This window comes from Clytia hemisphaerica, unplaced genomic scaffold, assembly GCF_902728285.1.
Source record: "Clytia hemisphaerica strain Z4C2 unplaced genomic scaffold, Clytia hemisphaerica genome assembly, whole genome shotgun sequence".
Lineage (NCBI taxonomy): Eukaryota > Metazoa > Cnidaria > Hydrozoa > Leptothecata > Clytiidae > Clytia > Clytia hemisphaerica.
Window position 1 is genome coordinate 381,780 of NW_027104428.1, and position 21,582 is coordinate 403,361.

The 21,582-nt window shown below is 35.5% G+C and overlaps 1 protein-coding gene and 1 pseudogene across 4 annotated transcripts; both read right to left on the bottom strand.

Annotated features, from left to right (window-relative positions):
• Window positions 1-6,959: 6,959 nt before the first annotated feature.
• LOC136820489 (telomerase protein component 1-like) lies at window positions 6,960-17,446 on the bottom strand. 4 transcript variants are annotated; one of them, XM_067076672.1, is made up of 5 exons: window positions 17,290-17,446; window positions 13,631-14,155; window positions 11,045-12,908; window positions 9,236-9,465; window positions 6,960-7,958 (listed from the first exon to the last, which is right to left on the bottom strand). In XM_067076672.1, the coding sequence occupies exons 2-5, from the start codon at window positions 14,097-14,099 to the stop codon at window positions 7,306-7,308; spliced, it is 3,216 nt and encodes a 1,071-aa protein (XP_066932773.1). In that variant the 5' UTR covers window positions 14,100-14,155; window positions 17,290-17,446; the 3' UTR covers window positions 6,960-7,305. The 4 variants fall into 4 exon arrangements, 3 of the variants coding, with proteins under 3 accessions (XP_066932773.1, XP_066932775.1, XP_066932774.1); XM_067076674.1 differs by lacking the exon at window positions 17,290-17,446 and adding an exon at window positions 15,835-15,861; XM_067076673.1 differs by lacking the exon at window positions 17,290-17,446 and adding an exon at window positions 15,584-15,745.
• A 1,541-nt stretch (window positions 17,447-18,987) lies between these two features.
• LOC136820481 (leucine-rich repeat-containing protein 40 pseudogene) lies at window positions 18,988-21,137 on the bottom strand (annotated as a pseudogene).
• Window positions 21,138-21,582: the final 445 nt, after the last annotated feature.

The following is a 21,582-nucleotide window of genomic DNA, read 5'->3' on the forward strand; positions in this document are numbered from 1 at the left end:
ATAGCTCTCAACCAACTTCAGTTGAGCGAAAAAACTGAAACTTGTGCCTGTCTGTCTCATCCCGCAACTTTGAAAATAGCCTGATAAGATACATCTACCCAGGTGAATTTCGAAAACACATACAGGTGTCTCTCACTAATTCAAATTTGAATTATAGAAAGTATTTCAAGAGGGTTCCCTTGAGGGGCAATGGGATTTGTTCATTCGAATAAAATAAATAACAGAGTTCGAGTTAGGGAGAGTCAACTTTAACAATAATTTGGAAAATCTCAATACCTGCTAGGAAAAAGTCATAGGTTCTGAAGGAACAATTGTGGAAAATAATATACTTGGTAGTGTAATTAACGGATTTGAGTGGCCAACAGATGAAATATATGTTGACCTTTTAAAATCCATTAATCTACATTTTCTAGTAGCTTTCAATCGACCGATATTGTACTAACTAGATTATAAATAAAGTAAACTTGAACTGATATAGAAATATTCAAGAACAACCAATTCTGATTTCAAATTTCTGGCCGTGTAATTCATATACTAGTCAGTGGTTTAGAGTGGAAAAATACCAAATATTCGTCCATTCAAAATCCATGAAACAATTATAGGAATATTCAAAAGCGAACATATTCGATTGCCAAAATGTAACCTTTTTGATGGTGTAATTCATATACCAGTTTATGACTTCAAGTGGACAATTACTAAATATCTATCCGTTTAAAATTTATTGACAATTAAAGAATATTAGAAGAGGGTTGAAGGGCACTCGGAATTAATCCAAATAAAAAATAATACGAGTAATAGAAATCGAATTAGCGAGATTCAATTTTAACATGAATTCGGAAAATCTCAATACCTGCTAGGAGAGAGTCATCTTAGGTTACAAGAATAAATTGTGAGTGGAAGATAATATACTTGGTAGTGTAATTAATGGATTCGAATGGCCCACAGATGAAATATATGTTGACCTTTCGAAATCCATTAATTCGCATTACAGTAGCTCTCAATCAACTTCAGTTGAGCGATAAAACTGAAAATTTTAACCTGTCTGCTTCATTCTCCGACTTTGAAAGTAGCCTGATAAGATACATCTATCCAGGTGTATTTCGAAAACACATACAGTTGTCTCTCACTAATTCAAATTTGAATTATAGAAAGTATTTCAAGAGGGTTCCCTTGAGGGGCCATGGGAATTGTTCATTCGAATAAAAGAAAGCTACGAATAATAGAATTGGAGTTAGTAAGAGTCAACTTTAACAATAATTTGGAATCTCAATACCTACTAGGAAAAAGTCATAGGTTCTGAAGGAACAATTGTGGAAAATAATATACTTGGTAGTGTAATTAACGGATTTGAGTGGCCAACAGATGAAATATATGTTGACCTTTCGAAATCCATTAATCTACATTTTCCAGTTGCTTTCAATCAACCTATATTGCACTAACTAGATTACAAATAAAGTAAACTTAAACTGATAATATTGAAATATTAAAGAACAACCAAATTTGATTTCAAATTTCTGGCGGTGTAATTCATATACTAGTCAGCGGTTTAGAGTGGAAAAATACCAAATATCCGTCTATTTAAAATCTATGGAACAATTATAGGAATATTCAAAAGCGAACATATTCGAATGCCAAAATGGAACCTTTTTGATGGTGTAATTCATATACCAGTTTATGACTTCAAGTGGACAATTACTAAATATCTATCCGTTTAAAATTTATTGACAAATAAAGAAGATTAGAAGAGGGTTGAAGGGCACTTGGAATTAATCCAAATAAAAAATAATACGAGTAATAGAAATCGAATAGCACACCGGTATGCAAACGTCATAATTATTACTTTTGGTTTTTGACCGAAATTCAATCCCACAATCCTTTTCATATTGATTCGTAATGCGTGCAAGTTATTACTTTTGTATTGTCAATAAGTGTAATTGACTTGCAAAAGCAATTAATGCAAGGGATGATGGGATTAAAACTCGGACAAATAGTAATTTTGATGTCTATTTTTAGAATCACCACGGTATGCTATTAGCGAGATTCAAATGTAGCATGAATTCGGGAAATCTCAATACCTACTAGGAAAAAGTCGTCTTAGTTTAGAAGGATCAATTATGGAAAATAATAATCTTGGTAGTGTTATTAACGGATTTGAGTGGCCAACAGATGAAATATATGTTGACCTTTCCAAGCCCATTAATCTACATTTTCCAGTATCTTTCAATCGATCTATATTGTATTAACTAGACTATAAATAAAGTAAACTTGAACTGATCATATAGAAATATTCAAGAACAACCAGATTTGATTTCAAAACACAACGTTTCTGGCGGTGTAATTCATACACTTGTCAACGGTTTCGAGTGGAAGAATATCAAATAATCGTCCATTCAAAATCTATTGACAAATATAAGAATATTAAAGAGCAAACATGTCAAAACACAAACATTTCTCATGGTTTAAATCAATAACTAGCCAACGGCTTCGAGTGAACAAATACCAATAATTCGTCCATTCAAAATCCATTGACAAATATAGAAATACTAGCCGGTACCCGGCGTCGCACGCCGGTTAAGCTGTAGCTGAACGCACTAAAAGTCCTTTGGATGTTGAAGCTGGCTTAAAAAAGCGATCAAATAAAAAAAAGAATCTCTACAACGTTTAACTCTAACCTTCCCCGGGTGTCTTATCTTTTAACCATATTTGGATCGTGTACTGTCCCCCCGTGACATAATTTTTTGTTTAAGTCAAAAGTTATCAGAAAGAGCATCGTTTACTGTACCAGTCAGTGTCATTTGAAACGACTCTGCAGGTAGTCATTTTTCTCGCTTCGCTCGCGTTAAATATGCCGTCCAGTTTAAATGACAACTTTTCAGGAAAAAGTGGGAAGGTCACAAGCCGGGGTCACAAGAATAGTGCAACTCTTTGTTTTTATCAGATCGAAAAAAATAAATAAGACAATTCTAAGTTGCTTTTTTAAACCCTTGTCATAACTTTTCGAATTTAAACATAAAAAAATGACGTACCAGTGGATACCCCTTAAAACCCACAATAAAAAGTGGTAACCTCTATCTCATTGTTTAGTTGGAGTGTAAGACTGAAACTTTTTGTGTTGAAAGTACGTTGTCTATGATTGTCTTCCCTAGCAGTGATGTTTTGTAGAAAACAGTTTTCAGTTTTTCACGAGGAAGTGAAAAAGTGCAGTTTTAGCTATTTACCCCTTAAAACCTACAAAATGGTTTTTCTCGAATAACTTTTTACAAAAAAGTTCTTTTGACCTCAAATTTTGAACAATGATTCACTGTAAAGTTACTAATGTTATGAATATACCATTAGTACCTAAATGATCTCAAAAATATGTGTTAAAATCAAAATACCCCTTAAAACCTACAAAAATAAGGCTAAAAAAAAAACCACAAAGTCCGACCCTTGCTAACGGGATACTCAAGCTGATGGATACAAATTTGGTGTTGCTTCGTGATTCAATGGTTCAAAGACTTGCTAGAAATTAATTCCCACAACAATATTTTCATTTTTCAGGATTTCATGCCCATAATGCAATTGTGTGTGGTTTTTTCGTCAAAAACGGCTACGAAAGGCCAAAACCTTCATTCGCTTCATTTTTGACCTATGGTTCTAATGTTTTTCTAAATCTCCATCAAATTTGTGACATTTTGGTATGCAACATGACCAGGTTTTGAGAAAGTCGATTTTCAGATTTTATTGATCATCACCATAAAAGTGCTTTAAAGTAGAATTTTAAGGGCCTGTCATTTTTGTTGGGGTCTATTCACGAAGATGAAAATGATTTTTCCATACCTACCATAAGTATAGGTATCTAAAAAGTATAGGTTTCATGACCTTAAATTCAATTGTGTAATTTCTAGGTCCAAAAAACCTGATTTTTTGAAGGGATTTTTGATAAAATTTTGAATAACTTCGAATTTTAAGATACCTTAGCATCTTTAAAATCCTTAAAATTTGGTATTTTATGAAAGAACATTTATAAGAGGTTGTAAAAAAGTGAAACATACCACGTAAAATTAAATCTGGTAGTTATGAAAGCCAAAAATGCAATATTGTGGGTTTTAAGGGGTATGTGGTTTTAAGGGGTATCCACTGGTACACACTTTTTAACAGTAACGACGACTTGAATATTTTTATAAGAAGAAAGAAGTGAACTTATTTTTTCTTATGCTATATATCGCCCTTTGAATGTTGTTGTTGTCCACAAACTTTTTGATTTTTATGTTTGGATTTACTTTTGAAATATTATTTTCTATGAAATGAAATTGTTTTGTTTTGAAAAGAATTCGAATGTCATTAATAAATACGATCGTTAAATACATTCGAAAATATTTAAAATAAAAGAAGAGAGAAAAAGGCAAGTCTGGGCAGAAGTTAAAATTACTAAATGTAGATGGGCCTTAAATTTCAAAACAAAGGCTGAATAAAGTCTAAACCAAGCCAATAGAACAAATTTGTGGAGCAAGAGACTAAAAGTCATAATTTTAAAACACAAACAAAGCGAAAACGAAAGTGGTGACACACAGACACACAAAGCACCGCTATTAATATATAGATTCATGAGCGAACAGACTCAAAAGCCAAAACGTACCATTTTTGATGCTGAAATTCATATACAAGTCAACCACTTTGAGTGGACAATTACTAAATATTTAACCATTTAAAATTTATTGACAAATATAGAAAAAATTGACAAAATAAAGAATATTAGAAGAGGGTTGAAGGGCACTCGGAATTAATCCGAATAAAAGCAAGATACGAATAATAGAAATCAAACTAATGAGAGTCGACTTTAACATGGATTTGGGAAATTTCAATGCAAAGGAAAGAGTCATTTTAGGTTAGAAGGATCAATTGTAGAAGATAATATACTGGGTAGTGTAATTAATGGATTTGAATGGCCGACAGACGAAATCTATGTTGACCTTTCGAATCCATTAATCTACATTTTCTACGGTAGCTTTCATTCAAAATCCATTGACAAAAATTGTAGGAATATCCAAGAGCAACCAGATTGCATTTCAAAACACAAACATTTTAATTCATATATTTATCAACGGCTTTTAGTGGAGGAATACCATATATTCGTCCATTCAAAATCCATTGACCCAAGAGCAACCAGACTACATGTAAAAAAACAACATTTCTGATGGTGAAATTCATACACTTGTCAACGGTTTCGAGTGGAAGAATAACAAATACTCGTCCATTCAAAATCCATTGAATAATATAGGAAAATTCAACAGAAACCAGATTCGATATCACAACTCGACGTTTCTGATGACACAAGTCATTTACAAATCAATGGCTTATAAATACCAAATATCCGTCCTTTGAAAATACAAATTTCTTTTAGCATGTGTAGATTCTTCATTATAAGACTTTTATCATGCTGACTTTGCAGGGTTGGGTTACTTTGAGTGGACGTTTTTTCTTTTGTTTTTCTGTCTCTTAATCTGTGATGGGTAACTTTGAAAATGTAAGATGTCTTGACCATCATCGAAAAAAAACGAAATGTAACCTGGAACCTGACTAAAGTGACAAAAATCTCATGACAAATTATTTCGCTCATAAGAGAAAAAATTTCAAGCATTTTTTGAGTTTGTTTTGAAAATTTTGAGTTATTGCAATGCAAAGGAACAAACGAAATATATTAATTTCAAATAATTTAGATTTAATAAACAATGATAATAAATCATTAATACAAAAACGCCACCAAAAATACCAAATTTCATTAAACATGTTGCAAAACAATCAAAAAGAGGTTATATAAGGCGCTGGGCCAATTATTTTCACACTTTTACACTAAGGACTGGATGCTACTCACACAGTAGTCAATATATATCTGAGCGTTGCGCTGAAGTGACCGAAGAAAACTCGGTTAAAGCCATTGACCTTTTACATAGTTATAATGTATGTTGATTCAGCAGATTGAAATAAATAGAATCTTTTGTAATGAATAAAGAAAAATGTGGAGCAAGATTTTTTTCTTCCTTTTATTTACAAATTTGAAAGGACTCTTTTATTAAAATTTTGCTGACATCAGTTTCAGACGAGTCGGGTGTATATAACACCGTATAATTCCTTTAAGTTAATTCTGGGCTGTAGCCGCCGATTTCATAATGCGAGTATAATATAATGAAGTATAGTTTGCAGTGCAAGTGCACCAAGTTCTGTTGAAGTTAAATTTTTTTAATATCTAAGTCTAGTCTAGATAACAATTGCTAATACACAGTTTTTTGATACTTGATACACGAACACTTTTATTGTCTAAAAGTTTAGGTAATTGTAAGGTAACAAATAAGATGCAGTTTCACTCGAATAAACACCCCACTTGGCAAGTGAATGTACCTTGGCCCGGGTCAACCCATACTATGTGAGGGGAATAGGGTACCATCACTCTGATATAAGAGTATGGGGAGATATGCTGGGCATTGAATGTGGTGTGGTGGTGGTACTTGTATGTTCAGTACCTGCGAGAACGCAAGGTTCTCCCGTACTGTGCGAGTATCATCATCGATACAGCACGGCTCTGATGTGTCGCGAGCACAGAGTACAGTGTCTGGTAAGCGCTGTGATTTCCCTATCTAGGGGTAGGAAACTATCCTGGGATAGGGTCCGGTCCGATGATATCGGAGGGTTAGCTTCTCTCTCTTCTCTCAAACGCCCCTTAATTTCTTTGGTTTTCAGGAAGGGCACATAGTGTAAAGAGGGGTCTGATCCCCCTATTTATATTTCACCCCCCCCCCCCCCAATATATGCATTCTCCCTATTTAAAAATTTTTTCGAACCCGCACTAACTACAATGGTGGTTCACAAACAATTTAATACCAAAAATTTGCCATTACATTGTAATTTTGTTGGACTATACCCAATTCTTTGACCATTTAAAGATAAATACATATTTTTGCAAAAAATTTGTTATTTCCCCTATTTTTATTTAATACCCCCCTAAAAACACAAACCCCCAATTTTACTTGGAAAATCCCACCCTATAAAGCCTTTCTTGAAAAGTTGGATCCCCTTAAAGAAGGGGGGTTCACACTATGGGGCATTTATCAAATAATTTTTAACCAAGGTCACTTTATTTTTGGTAAAAGTCGGGAAGAGCTGAAAGTCAATACGATGACTTCAGCTTAATCTTTTGCTTTCTCTTACATCGATCGGACTGAGAAAAGGCAGAAAGCCGTCCTTCTAAAAAGGTCTAACTGTCTATGTGAAATATTGAATAGTTCCTCACAACGATTTCATAATTATGAAAGAAGTATTTGTGTCAATTTATAGAAAGCAGCACATCCCACTTCGATCTGTTCTTTCGGCAATCTCTAATTTCGCACCATTGGGTTCATTCTCGTCATCAGATGCCCCAGTTTCATTTTTCTTGCCTGATTCATTTCCCGGATTCTTCCCAATCTGCTCATCGTTGTTTTCAGGTGATTCGTACCCAACTGCTAACGGTAGCTTCGTCTCTTCAGCGCCACGAAATCGTCGTTCGGCTATTTCCGTAAACACCGGGTCCTGAAGATCTTTCTGAACAAGTTGTGTGTACGAATGCTCGGGACCGTAGAGTTTTGTACTGGCGACCAGAGATCTATGATACCAATCATAAGCCGATTCGTAATCATCAGCCTTTTTCAAGATGGCACCAAAATTCCGCGATTTAGTAACAAACAAATCGTGGACCTCGCCGAATGTTCTTAAACATAAGTCAAGAGCACGCATTCGAATTCGTTTTTTTTCTTCGAAGAATTCAGGACCATTAGGCACGACCAGAGATTGTGTACCGAGCGCATCGATCAGATATCGTATGGCGTTATACTTTTCGAGGACGTCGACTGAGGATTTGATCAAAGGTGCAGCGATGCTTTGGAATTCGTCAGAATCGTGCGTTTTTTTCTCGTCTGAAATCTTCAACATGACGTGAGCCATACCTGTAATTTATCAAAATTTTAATTTTTTTTTTTTTTTTTACAATTGTGTTTTTGTGTTGTTTTCGTTACGTAGTTGTGTTGCAATGTCCTTGCAATCTATCTGTCTTTGGGCTGACTATTTCTATCATTTTCATTAAAAGCGTATACATATCCATCACTATCTTCACTCAAATCGTTTACAAGTAACCGTCAGATCGATTCTGCTGTTTCTTTTCGTTTTCTTTCTTAACTGTGTGTCTGTCATCAATGTAGATATCAGTGTAGTTTGTCTGCCTGTCTGAAAATTTCTGGGCAGCATGGAAAGTGGAGGGAGTGGTCTTTGTGGTTGGATTTTCGTGTACTTGTAGGCTGGGGAAATATCTGCCTGAAACTTTGTTTGCTTTTACCTTGGGGGAATCTGAGGTGTAATGTTTGGCGTGTTTCTTTTAGGCTGGGGAAATATCTGCCTGAAACTTTGTTTGCTTTTACCTTGGGGAATCTATGGGGTAATTGGCGTGTTTCATTTAGGCTGGGGAAATATCTGCCTGAAACTTTGTTTGCTTTTACCTTGGGGAATCTGTGGGGTATATTTGGCGTGTTTCTTTTAGGCTGGGGAAATATCTGCCTGAAATTTTTGTTTGCTTTTACCTTGGGGGATCTGTGGGGTATATTTGGCCTGTTTCATTTAGGCTGGGGAAATATCTGCCTGAAATTTTTGTTTGCTTTTACCTTGGGGGATCTGTGGGGTATATTTGGCGTGTTTCTTTTAGGCTGGGGAAATATCTGCCTGAAATTTTTGTTTGCTTTTACCTTGGGGAATCTGTGGGGTATATTTGGCGTGTTTCTTTTAGGCTGGCGAAATATCTGCCTGAAATTTTTGTTTGCTTTTACCTTGGGGGAATCTATGGGGTAATGTTTGGTGTGCTTCTTTTAAAATCTTTGAGAGAACGATTCATTGAATATTCGCAGTCGGAGAACCGTTCACAATTGGCAACAGTTTAAATGTCATATTGTACATTAGTTGTAATGGAATGTCAAGCTGCAAAATCGTCAAAACTGAAGAACAATTCAAGTTTGGAATTGCTGAATTTCAAGCAAATATTATAATGGTCAAAGTTAGTAAAAATTAGGGATGAAGCCTAACCTCAAACTGCCCTAAAGAAAAAGCAGGATAAGAACAATTTCAGGATCAAAGGGCCAAGTAGGAAGTAAGAAAAGCCGAGTGTCATAAAAAAATACTGGTTCTTATAAAAAAGAGCGTATAGATTTTTATTGAGAAAAAAGGAGATGAATCTTACCACAGTTACTTCTTCCTCGCAAAACTTCACTTTCTTCACACGTTAAACCGTCAAGAAACGCGTTACTTTTATGATAGGTTTCGATGGCTTCTTCAAAACTTTTGATTTTCTCTTCAGATGTGGGCTCCTTGAATGACAAGGCACGCTTACAATATGCCGTCCAATGACACATTTGTGCCACACGAAACGGATCGATCTTCACTGTATTCTCTGTTTCCTCGATTGCAATACTAGGGAGATAAAAAATAAACAGTCAAGTTTATCAAAAATATATATAAACGGAACGCCAGGCAAGTTGATCGGCTACGGGTATGTTTTCAAGATAGGCGTAATGCACTGCAAGGTTTTGCAAAAGAGCAGAAAGGGATTTGACTATTTTTATTCATCATAAATTAAACTCCTCGTAATTAATATCAGTTTTATTACCTACTAGCCGGTACCCGGCGTCGCACGCCGTAAGCTGTAGCTGAACGCACTAAAAGTCCTTTGGATGTTGAAGCTGGCTTAAAAAGTGATCAAATAAAAAAAAGAAATATCTACAACGTTTAACTCTAACCTTTCCCGGGTGTCTTATCTTTTAATTAATATTTTGATCGTGTACTGTCCCCCCGTGACATAATTTTTTGTTTAAGTCAAAAGTTATCAGAAAGCGAGCATCGTTTACTCTACCAGTGTCGTTTGAAACGACTCTGCTGTTAGTTACTTTTCTCACTTCGCTCGTGTTGAATATGCTGCCCAGTTTACGAAATGACAATTTTTCAGGAAAAAGTGGGAAGGTCACAAAGAATAGTGCAACTCTTTGTTTTTATCAGATCAAAAAATATAAGACAATTCTAAGTTGCCTTTTTAAACCCTTGTCATAACTTTTCGAATTTAAACATAAAAAATGACGTACACACTTTTAGCAGTAACGACGACTTGAATATTTTTATAAGAAAAAAGAAGTGAACTATTTTTTTCTTATGCTTTATATCGCCCTTTGAATGCTGTGTTGTCCACAATTTTTTGATTTTTATCTTTTGATTTACTTTTGAAATATTATTTTCTATAAAATGAAATTGTTTTTTTTTTAACAAAATTCGAATGTCATTAATAAATACGATCGTTAAATACATTCGAAAACATTTAAAACGAAAGTGGAGAGAAAAAGGCAACTCTGGGCAGAAATTAAAATTACTAAATGTAGATGGGCCTTAAATTTCAAAACAAAGGCTGAGTAAAGTCTAAACCAAGCTCTATATCCGATCTTTTGCTAATGGCGCGAATCCAATAGAACAAATTTGTGGAGCAAGAGACTAAAAGTCATAATTTTAAAACACAAAGAAAGCGAAAATGAAAGTGGTGACACACAGACACACGAAGCACCGCTATTAATATATAGATTTCCTAATTACTTTATTTAATATTTTTATTTTTTATTAGTATTTGAGCTACCTAAGTTATGCATTCATTGCTTAAACTAGAATTCCGATATTATTGTAAATATCCCGAAATTAGTAAGATAGATAGATAGTTTCATATATATAAAATCTGTACCGCTTTTTTTTTAGGAAACAATATCTTTTCGACAGCATCTTCGAGCAAAAGCACAACTCGCACATGAGAGTTTGGCGTACTCCAAATCTAGTAAAAAGCTAAATCTGCCTGTTTTTCGAGGTTCTTTGACATTTTATTCCTGCTCTCTCCTTCTCTGTCGAATCGACCAAAAGAAATAAGAAGTTTGGTCACGGCATTTAGCATTTTGTGTACCCATGGCTTAACTATGTAACTAACCACATGCCAAACTAAATTGAGATACAATATCCTTACCTTTCTAGCATCATTGCATGAGCTTGTCTGAATTGCCCTCCTGCCTTCAGAAAGTTTGCCACCTTGTATTGCTGCTCAGAGAACTCAGTGCGTGATATTTCTGTTTCTTTCAGTTGAGCAAGGGAATCTGTGTATCTGTGAGCAGCTGCCTCATAGCCACCAGCAGCCTTCCAAAACCTGATCAATTCAACAGCAAAATGCTCATCATACAGACGATTAAAGATATTCCAGTCGATAAGACATTTCTCTAAACGAGCAGAATCGGAGAGTTGCTCTAAATGATACGGTAGTTCCTCCGCTCTTCGATCATCGTCCGTCGCTTTCTCGAAATAATCCGCCAACACACGATGCCAGTGCTCGTACACGTGCTTTTTCTGTTCACCAGGCGAACCACTTAGGAACTGTTTACGAACGGCTTTACTCAATGATCGATGATAGAAATCTAATCTACCATCTCCAAGATTACCACACGGTCGAAGAAGCTGCTTGATGTTACGATAAATGATAGCCCAATCACGAGCCGGTATTGTGTTCTTACAGCCGGGTTTAACCTTGCCATTCTCATTGCCTTCCTCAAAGGTACTTCCAACTAGATGAAGATTTTTCTCAGCCAGGAGTTCCATGAGTTCCGTTTCAAGCAATCCATGTCGCGAAACTTCGAGAAGGAGAAGTGCGCTTTTGATCTGATCTCCGTTCTCACCACGTACTAACCGATTGATTAAGTTAACCTCCATGTCAATAAGCTCATTGGGAAATGCTTCGATCATTGACGTCACCGTTTCGAACACTGCTTCCACACGGAGTTCCTCACAAGCAACGGCTAGCCAAAGAGGGTTGGACGAGCCCTTTTTGGATATCAATAATCTCATTTGATCTAGATGTAGTTCTTTGGTGTAATCGCGTAAAATGTTGCGGACGATTTCTTCGCGTGCTGTTTCGTCTAAGGGGCCGCAAGCAATTTCTTTCGGGGTGGGAACAAACTTCGTTAGAATTTGGTGGGTATCGGTTTTTTCAATGGTTGAGATTACAACACGTATGTTTTGAGCAAGTTGGCATGGTAACCAACGGGCGAGATAGTATTGCTTGTCTTCGTCCATCTGGTTAATTGCGTCGATGAACAGATACACGGGTCCAATTTCCTCCTTCGACAACAATCGACAAACCAGCTGCACATAACCTTGAAGATCAGATATACTCTCTTTATTGTCTGGACTCAACTCGGCAACGATCCGTTTCAGGAACGAGACAAGGTCGGTGGATCCAGGTGTTGCACCAACAAAATGGACAAACACTTTCCCGGATAGCTGTCCGTCATCTATCATATCACACACGTCTCGTGCACTTCGGGCAATAATTGAAGATTTCCCGGCACCGCTCTGTCCAACCAGAACAAGGGGTGAATTAGTCTGATCGTTCCTAATATAGTACTGTATTTCACCAAGTTGTTGATCTCGACCAAGCACGCTTTTCGAACGTGTTTCCATAAAGGTCAAGTGCGCTTCCCTTTGTACCTCTATTGGATCCTCGGGTGAATCTTCAAGCGGGTACAACATTTCAATGCGTTCTTTGAAAAAAGAAAATACTTTCTGATAAAAATCTCCATTGAGACCCTCGAAAGTGACATTTTCTCGGTTGTCATCGTCCTTCACATAATTCCCCTTGACTTGGTAAAAATGATGATTACTCGGGAATGCTTCAGCCACCTTGGTTTTTAACATGCTCAGTTTCTCTACACTTCGTTCATTTGATTCCTTGAAAGCTTCAACAATATGATCAGGAAGCCCTTCCAACGAATCAGCTTCACGAATCATGAACAGAGCATTTGGATTCATTTTTCTCAAGGCGCCGTGCACAATCTCCATTTCTAAAGACAAAATACAATATACATAGGAAAAATGGGAGGAGAAGGTCTAAAGACAGAATGAAGGTTCTTTCTTGTTTGGTTATGTTACGTAATTTCCACTATTATGGAAGCAAACATTCGAATCTGTTTAGTGATGATCCCTTACGCAAATCGAATTGGGAGATGGAAGACAAGAAAGTATGCAAGTATGCAAAGGGATGAAGAACTTAACAAGAATTCCTAGAGGGAAAGAATTTGAAAAAAAATGAGAACCGATAAACTATTCCTCCCGGAGTAGAATTTAATCTGACTAATCTTCTAACTGGGACAATAGCTTCATAACATTTATTTTGCCACTTATGACGTCGTGAGTTTTATATAGTTGCCTTACTCTAATTCGATCTTCATGGGGCTATATTTTTTCCTCGAATTAAAGAAATATTTGAACTATAAAGAGAACATTTTACGCTAATTTCTAGCTGAGGGGACCGATATTTAAGTTTGAATGACAGAATGATTCGAATTATAGAGGTTCGAAATAGAGAGAGTTGATTTCCAACCTTGGAGACAATTTCTTAAGATGTTATTTTATTTTATAAGCTGCTGGTTTCAACCCTTATGTGACTTCAAAACCGAAATTATTTAAAGCTCCGATCAACGATGAAATCACTCCAGGATTTTAATGAAAGGTTTGCGGATTTGTAAAAAAAACTTGATATAATTAAAAAAAGTTTGAAACTGACCTGTAATGGATAGACCATGTACCCAACCATAATGAAAAGTCAGGTTGGCGGTCAGTTCCTCTGAAGTCGGGATCCAACCCACACGCTCTGCACATAAATTCAAAAAGAACGGCACATGATTCTCCTCGCAACAACGATCCAACTCCCCTAAACATATTTGAATGGTTTCACTTCCAGTGGTACCTATAGGAACACCCCATTTCAAATCACACTCAATCAATCGAAGTTTTCTTTCCTCACACCAAAGGCGTAAGTCAGGAAATAATTCTTTCACGAGAATTTCTCGTTCGTTTAGAAAGTCTTTGAAAGTGCTGGAGACGAATATTCGAATTGTTCTCCATCCGCGACGATTTTTAACGGGAAGCACTTCAAAGGATTCCTTTAACGAGGTTTTCTCCACTAGTTCCCACATCTCCTCCACGTTTTCAGGCATTGTTTTTGCAGCATCTGCGTAAGAGATCTCCGCCATCTTTATGAAGATTGTGTTTCTGTTCAGCTCACAAATCGTATATGGCGCTCTTTATCCTGAAGAGCAAGTAAAAGGATACATTATTTTTGTGAAACATGCTTGGATATACTTTTCACTTCAAATGAGAAGGAGTTCTGATTTTGAAAAGCACTCACCGTCATCTATGCTCATTAGCGAGTTTATGTATGTGTGTTTTTCAGCGACGGAGACGGCAAGGTTCTAATTTGAGTAGATCCTGACCAGCTGAGGACGACGGTAAATCAGCACTTTTACCGTCCTCGATTTTGCGGGGCGGAATTGCGGGTTATTCCAAATCGCTCCAGTCACCCTACCGTCCTCAAAAGAACAAATACATAAACTCGGTATTTATACAGTAATGTGTTTCGACCACTGACCTTTATATATCCCTGGACCAAGCAATATCTGCCATCTTTGATTGGAGTTTTTTTGGAATTGGTACCCGAGAAGAAGCAATTGCAATGTTAAAAATCAACGTCTAACGTCGCTACATCATCAAAAAAATTGAGGAAAAGTAGACCTAGCGCTCTCGATGCATTTACACTGATATCGAGTAGTGCCGCCATTAGGGTACCACTTTTCAAAAAACTCCGATCAAAGATGGGATTGAGAAGCATGGTCCAGGGTATATAAAGGTCAGTGGTTTCGACCTGTCTAGTCCCTGGTCTACACGATGAAAAGCACTCACCCTAGTCGAACAAAGCATCTAAACATCCAATTTCTTAAGAAAATGGACAGAAATACTCACAAAATGGTGAAAATAAGAACATGTTAAGAACATTTTTAGGTTTAAAACTCAAAAGTTAAGAAACTTCGAAGGCTTTAAATATTTTGGATGTCCTTATAAAAAAACGTGTAATGCACTCCAAGATCCTGCCCATAGGATAATGTACACTTTAAACATAATATTGTAGGTTAATAATTTATCTATCACTTTAAGATTTTACCAAGCAGTTTGGTCCGAATATAAGTTATAGATAAAAGGTTTTGGATCCAGCCAATAGGATAATAATAATGATCACAATAAAAACAAAAAAAATAAACACATGAAAAGAACGCTCAAGCTAAACATTTCAGGCGAGACTAATTAAATTTGTTGTTTTACGGGCCAAGCTACCCAAAAAAGAGGTCAGTCGGCGAAAAAATTAAAATAAAAGTAGAATTTCTCCTATGAAATCTCCTAAAAAGGCAGCAAAAACTACTACATCTTGATAAAAATGCAAAATAGAAAATAAAAAGACACAAAGAGCTCGAATTCATGGATAAAATGAAAAATTGAACATGAAATTCTAAAAAACCTTGGAAAAAATATCAAAGTTTTGAAAATTTTGCAGTCTGTAAAAGCATTAAAAATAAAATGTACTACCAAAATCAACTTTATTTTTATTTCAATTTTTTTATTTCGATTTCAGGGTCGGTCGGGCCCGTAAAACAACTAATCAAAATTGGCCTCGCCTTATACTTACCAAAGGGGCTCAGTTCTTCAGTGTAGAGTATTAGAATAGCATACGAGATCTTTTCCAATTATGAAAAAAACATTCAGAAAAAGTTACAACATTATACAAATTATGAAAACCAAAGTAACTTGTTCCTTGTTTTTAAATACAGAAAAGGAACATTTTTTTCCTAGCAAAAGAGGAAAAAATAATATATCATAAAATATTTAGACCCCCTCAAAAATAGATATGAAATAGCTCTACACTGAATAATAAATAACCTGGGTTATGGATCTGTCCGATAATGACAATGTAATAAATAGTTGGTAAGAAAGGTAAAAAGAGAAATGGATAGGAATAGAAAAAGTGCCTCTCTGATTACCCAAAGTGTTCTTTGTTCCTTTGTTTTAGCTTTAATTAAGTTTTAATTATAGGTAGTTAAAAATGTTCAAAAAAACGTCTCGTCTTGCAACGAGGGCTGGTTTCTACATGGCTATGTTTATAAAAGTGAATTGGTATTTTTCGTTTTCAGTATCCAGTAACAAATTTTACACTAACTTGTAGTCGGAAAAGTTCTCATCACGATGATATCAAGTTATTTCGAGAAAATTTGCAAGAAATTCATAAAAAACAGATTTGATTTCTCATTTTTTCTCGCACTTTATAGCTTTTTATATAATTACGCCGTCGTGATACCGTTATATCATTAGAAACGCTAGAATATTCTGAGCAAGAAAATATAGGTATCTTTCGGTCTGAGCGAGGTGTTCCCAAAATATAAGCCACCAACGCATAATTAGACTCAAAAAAATTTGAAAACAAAAAGAGTCTCGTCACATCACGCTAATTATGCGGATTTTTTTGATCAACAACAAAAGAAATCCATAAACCGAAACAAACAAACCTAAGGGCAGAGGACTTGGTACATGACGTTAGTTCCATTGTTTTCAAAAAGCTATTTTTCTATCCCTTTACACTTCTCTGATATAAATGATGGATTTCAATTTGCAAATATGTATGAAATCGTCTTGAAATTATTGAAAAAACAGTAGGGGTAGGATAATTTTCTTTAGTTTTCTGTTTTGCAAACAGTAATCCTTTTTATACTAACTAATGGCTTTGAATGGCCGAATACCAAATATCAAACCTTTCAAAGTCCACTGGTTGATATAAATGTTAAGTTTTCTTTTGAGAAAATAATAGGTTGGAAATGTGGATTATTTTTCGTTTTGCTGTAATCCTTTTTATACCAACTAATGGCTTTGAATGGCCAAATACCAAATATCAAACCTTTCAAAGTCCATTGGTTGAGATAAATGTTACTATCACTAAAATATCATAGTAATCACTTTCCCATGAGGTTTCCTCTTTTGAGACATGGTTAGGTTGGAAATGTGTATCATTTTCCGTCTTGCTGTAATCCTTTTTATACCAACTAATGGCTTCGAATGGCAAAATACCAAATATCAAACCTTTCAAAGTCCACTGGTTGATATAAATGTTAAGTTTTCTTTTGAGAAAATAATAGGTTGGAAATGTGGATTATTTTTCGTTTTGCTGTAATCCTTTTTATACCAACTAATGGCTTTGAATGGCCAAATACCAAATATCAAACCTTTCAAAGTCCACTGGTTGATATAAATTTTAAGTTTTCTTTTAAGAAATGAGGTTTCCTTTTGATATAAGGATAGGTTGGAAATGTGAGAATTGGGAATTGATATAAAACTAAAACATACCGATATACAAGTATCATCGTGTAAGAACACTCCACCATCCATGCTGATTGGATTTTCCAATTACGTCATAATGTCATTTTGTATTCTCGGATATTTCGCTAATGTCATTTGTTGTAACATAGCTACTCCTTTTTTATTTTATTCATAAGTGCGTGCTAAAAGAAAAAGTGCATGTGCTTTAAAAAAGTATTCAACAGAGAAAATAATACAGGGTAAACAATCAATAGCTTCAGGGTACACTTTAATAAGGCAATAAGTAAATTTCAGTAGTTTCAGGCTTAAGTAGATTGAAGTACAAAGTATTAAAAAATATTCAAAACTTTGAAAAAAAATGGGAGCCAGTCAATCCTAAACATGATGCCTGGGATCTAAATTAAAGGACAAACTATTGCAGAAACTATGTGATTATTTTCATACGATAAATCAAAATTCTAAATTTATAATTTTTAATATACTATGATAACAATCAGAGAAAACTATCAATATTTTACTTAAAGTATAAGTGAGTTGTATTTTGTGTGCAAAAAGAGGGTAGAACTAGAAATTTAATAAAACATCCACTCTACCAGTTTTTTTTTCTATATACCAAGGAATAGAACAGCCTCACAAAAAAATATTTATCCAAAAAACCTCAAATCAGAAATTACTATTTGAATTAGAGTCTGAAAAGTTCACGTGCAATGGCCATTGACTACCAACGTGCAGTGGCCATTGACTACCGACGTGCAGTAGCCATTGACTACCGACGTGTAGTGGCCATTGACTACCGACGTGCAGTGGCCATTGACTACCGACGTGTAATGGCCATTGACTACCGACGTGTAGTGGCCATTGACTACCTACATCCGCTTATCCAACTCTTCTTTTTTGAAAAACAGTCAATGTCAGTAACAATCAGATTGAGTATTAACAAATTGGCTAGAAAAACGCCAGGAGTAATGAAATGAGCAAAAACGGTTTTCAAATGAAAGCTAGTCCCGGGGGGGGGGGGGGGGGGGGGGGGGGTACTAGGGCAAGATGGGTTACGGGGATGCTCCGCTGGTCAGGGTACCTTTTTTAACCTCCACGAGTCCCAGGTAGGGTCGCAAAAACACCAAAGCAGAAAAATCAGTCCCTCGTAGGGTGCCTTTTTTTGGAAAATTTGGGGAAAAAGTAGAAAATTTGAGAAAATTTTGGAACTTCAGTCCCATTCAGGGTCACTTTTTTCGCAGATTTCGAGTCCCACGTAGGGTCCATTTTTCGAACCTCAGCGGAGCACCCCCGTCGGTCGACAAGGGGAAGCTAGTATCATTTTGAATGGAAATGGAAATGAACAGAAATAAAAATAGATCAACAACTGAAATTCTAACTATAAATATTAAATTGGAAAAAAATTCTGCCTAGTATAAAATGCAAAATAAAAAAGTATTTTAAAGAAAAATAATAATACTGCACTGTCTCTAAAATGACCCATTATTTAAATTGCTGACTTGGTTGTCGAATAATTTTAAAACCTTCTAGAATGAATTAGATCAAAAAATTTCCATTTCCAAAAAGAAACCATTTTAGATCCAAAGATAACAAACAAACCCAAGAGACAAAATTTAAAAAATAAGATAATTTTTGCCTACAAGAGTGTCAACAACTCATTCTCTTTTTTGAGTATAGAAAGTTAGATTACAAAATAATTTAAAAGCAACTGGTGGAAGCAGCTTCAATATATTGCAATAAAGAAACAACTAAAAGTTGATTCTGAAAATTTGTCCACAAAACTAATGTCTACTCAATAAGATCAGGGAAATAATGACTAAAAATCTGAAAAAAAACTGAACATTTTATCACGGCTCATCAGAAATCAATCTCTTCAGTTCAATCTGTTCAAGTAGGGATTCTATCTCGGAGATATCCTAGAATAAATTGTGTACCTTTCATCAAGATTTGTGGACGAGGTGATCGGAAAGAGTTTCCATCTAAGTTGAGCGATTTTAGCCATTCAACATTTCCAAGTTGCGGAGGTATTCTGGCAATGTTATTATTGGAGAGATCGAGTGTTTGCACAGTTTTCAACTGTAAAAGTCCATCAACATCTATATCACTTAACTGGTTATTTGCCATTAAAATTGTTTGGAGACTTTTCATTTCAAACATGGGCTTGGGCATGGTAGTGAATCTGTTGAAGGAAAGTACGATTTGAAGCAAATGTGGTAAAACTTTGATTTCCTCTGGTAATGTCTGTAGCATGTTGTTGCTGAGATCAATAAATGTAAGCTTGGATAAATCACCAATCAATGCTGGTAGTGCAGTTATTCTGTTGTGGGAAATGTTAATCTCAGACAAACTTTCTTTATATTGCATAATTTCTGAAGGAAACTCTGATAGTGTATTTTTGGAGAAATTGATGTTAGAGATTTTTGCACCAGGGAGCCAAACAGATTCAGGAATGTTTAAAGAGCCATTGTTATGAGTTAAAACTTTGGTGGTTGCAATGAGATATTGGTCAACAACAGCTTTGCTAGGTTCTTTGGGATGGTTTTGCTTATTGGCGTCACTGCTTTGAACTTTAGATTCTCCATCGAAACGTGCTGGTTTGATTTGTGATTCATTGGTTGAGTTATTGTCAGCAACAGTTTCACTCTTCTTGGGACTTTCAACTATCTCTTCTTTAGGCTCAGGGATAGGCATACGGCTACGCAAATATTCAAGAATTGCTTGAGTTCCTCTAGCTATGATATCACGCCTAATTCCACGCATAGGATTTCCATCCAAAGTAAGAGCTTTCAATTTCATATGGCCCAAAACATACGGCAAACCAGAAATGTTATTATTTGTAAGGTCAATCCTTTCAAGCATCTTCAGTTCAAGAAGACTTTCTGGAAGTTTGGAGATTGAGTTGTCTCTCAAATCTAATGACACCAACTGTGGGAAATCCCCAAAGATTTCTTCCGGAAGTTCTCGCAAACGATTATAGCCAAGAAAAAGTTGTTTGATGTTTGCACTTTCTGTAAACTTAGAAATTGAACTTATCAATTATATCGACATTCAACAATTTCAAGTGATGTCAATTTCCCAAAGCCAGATGGAAGTGTTGTCAACTTATTTGAGCTTAAATCTAAATCACGTAAACCAGTCAAGTATTCAAATGTAACAGGTAGATCAGTGATTTGATTTTTTGTAAGATTGAGCTTTTTCAAGCATTTCATGTTGCCAATGCTTTCAGGAAGACCAGTCAACTTATTCTGAGCCAAGTCAAGCTCCTCAACATTTACTAAATATCCAATATCTTCAGGAAGTTTTTCAATGACATTACCTGACAACAACAAGGATTTCAATGCAACAAGATTACAAAATGAATTTGGAAAACATGAGAGTTTGTTATGACTCAAATGAAGTTTTGAAAGCTCCTTTAGCTCTCCGATTTCTTCAGGAAGTTTTTCAATCACATTATCATGGATATCTAAAACATTCAAGACTGGCAAATTCTTGATTTCTCCAGAAATCTCTGACAGTTGATTGGAGGCAAGAATCAGTTTTCGCAAATCAACTTGATCCCACCATCTCTCATCAGTGTCAGCCATAGATGTACTTTTTGCCTCATCTGGGACATCAATATTGATCCTGTAAACTTTGTCTGGGACGGAGGTAAGTGAGCGACCAGAAAGATTTAGTTGACCACTGTGACGAGCAGCTTTGAGTATGGCATAAGGCACATTTCCTTCCTTTGAATCGGAATCATTCTTACCAAAATTACCCTGGAACGATTGTGCAAATTTCTTGTTCACGTTTCTTTTGTTCATCTTCTTTTCTTTAATAATCTTCCACTGACATAAATCTAGAAATGAAAAGTGATGAACTTAACTTATCCCTTTTTTAGGATTAAACTTTGCTTGTTTTTTTTTTATGGCAGCAAAAAAAAAACATTTTAAGGCAGTAAAATTTTTTCCTAGAAATGACATATAATAAGGGAATTCCCCAAATAAGAAAATCCGATTTTTACGGCCAAAAAAAATTTCTGGAAAAAAAGGCTTGAGTTGCGTTTTAGAGAACCTTGCCTTTGTCCAAAAAATTTGAAAGAAGTAATGAAGCATTTCCACACAAAGTCCAGAAAACCCCATTTTTAGGCACATTTTGGCCCAAATTTGCCCCAAAAAATTATATTGATTGAAAATTGGACTTCAGATTTTAAATATTGCAAAAAATCAGAAAAGAATATCGATCCAATCGCCAGAAATGCTCTTTTTCCCTAAAAATGAAGGGAATTTCCCCAAATAAGAAAATCAGATTTTTACGGCCAAAAACAAATTTTCCGAAAAAAAC

Bases quoted from the DNA above. Each gene is read 5' to 3' on its own strand.
- LOC136820489 (XM_067076672.1), bottom strand. From the start codon at position 14,099: ATGGCGGAGATCTCTTACGCAGATGCTGCAAAAACAATGCCTGAAAAC. The intron at 12,909-13,630 runs GTCAGTTTCAAA...TTTTGTCTTTAG, and splicing joins ACATGGTCTATCCATTACAG to AAATGGAGATTGTGCACGGC. The intron at 7,959-9,235 runs GTAAGATTCATC...GATAAATTACAG, and splicing joins GCGAGGAAGAAGTAACTGTG to GTATGGCTCACGTCATGTTG.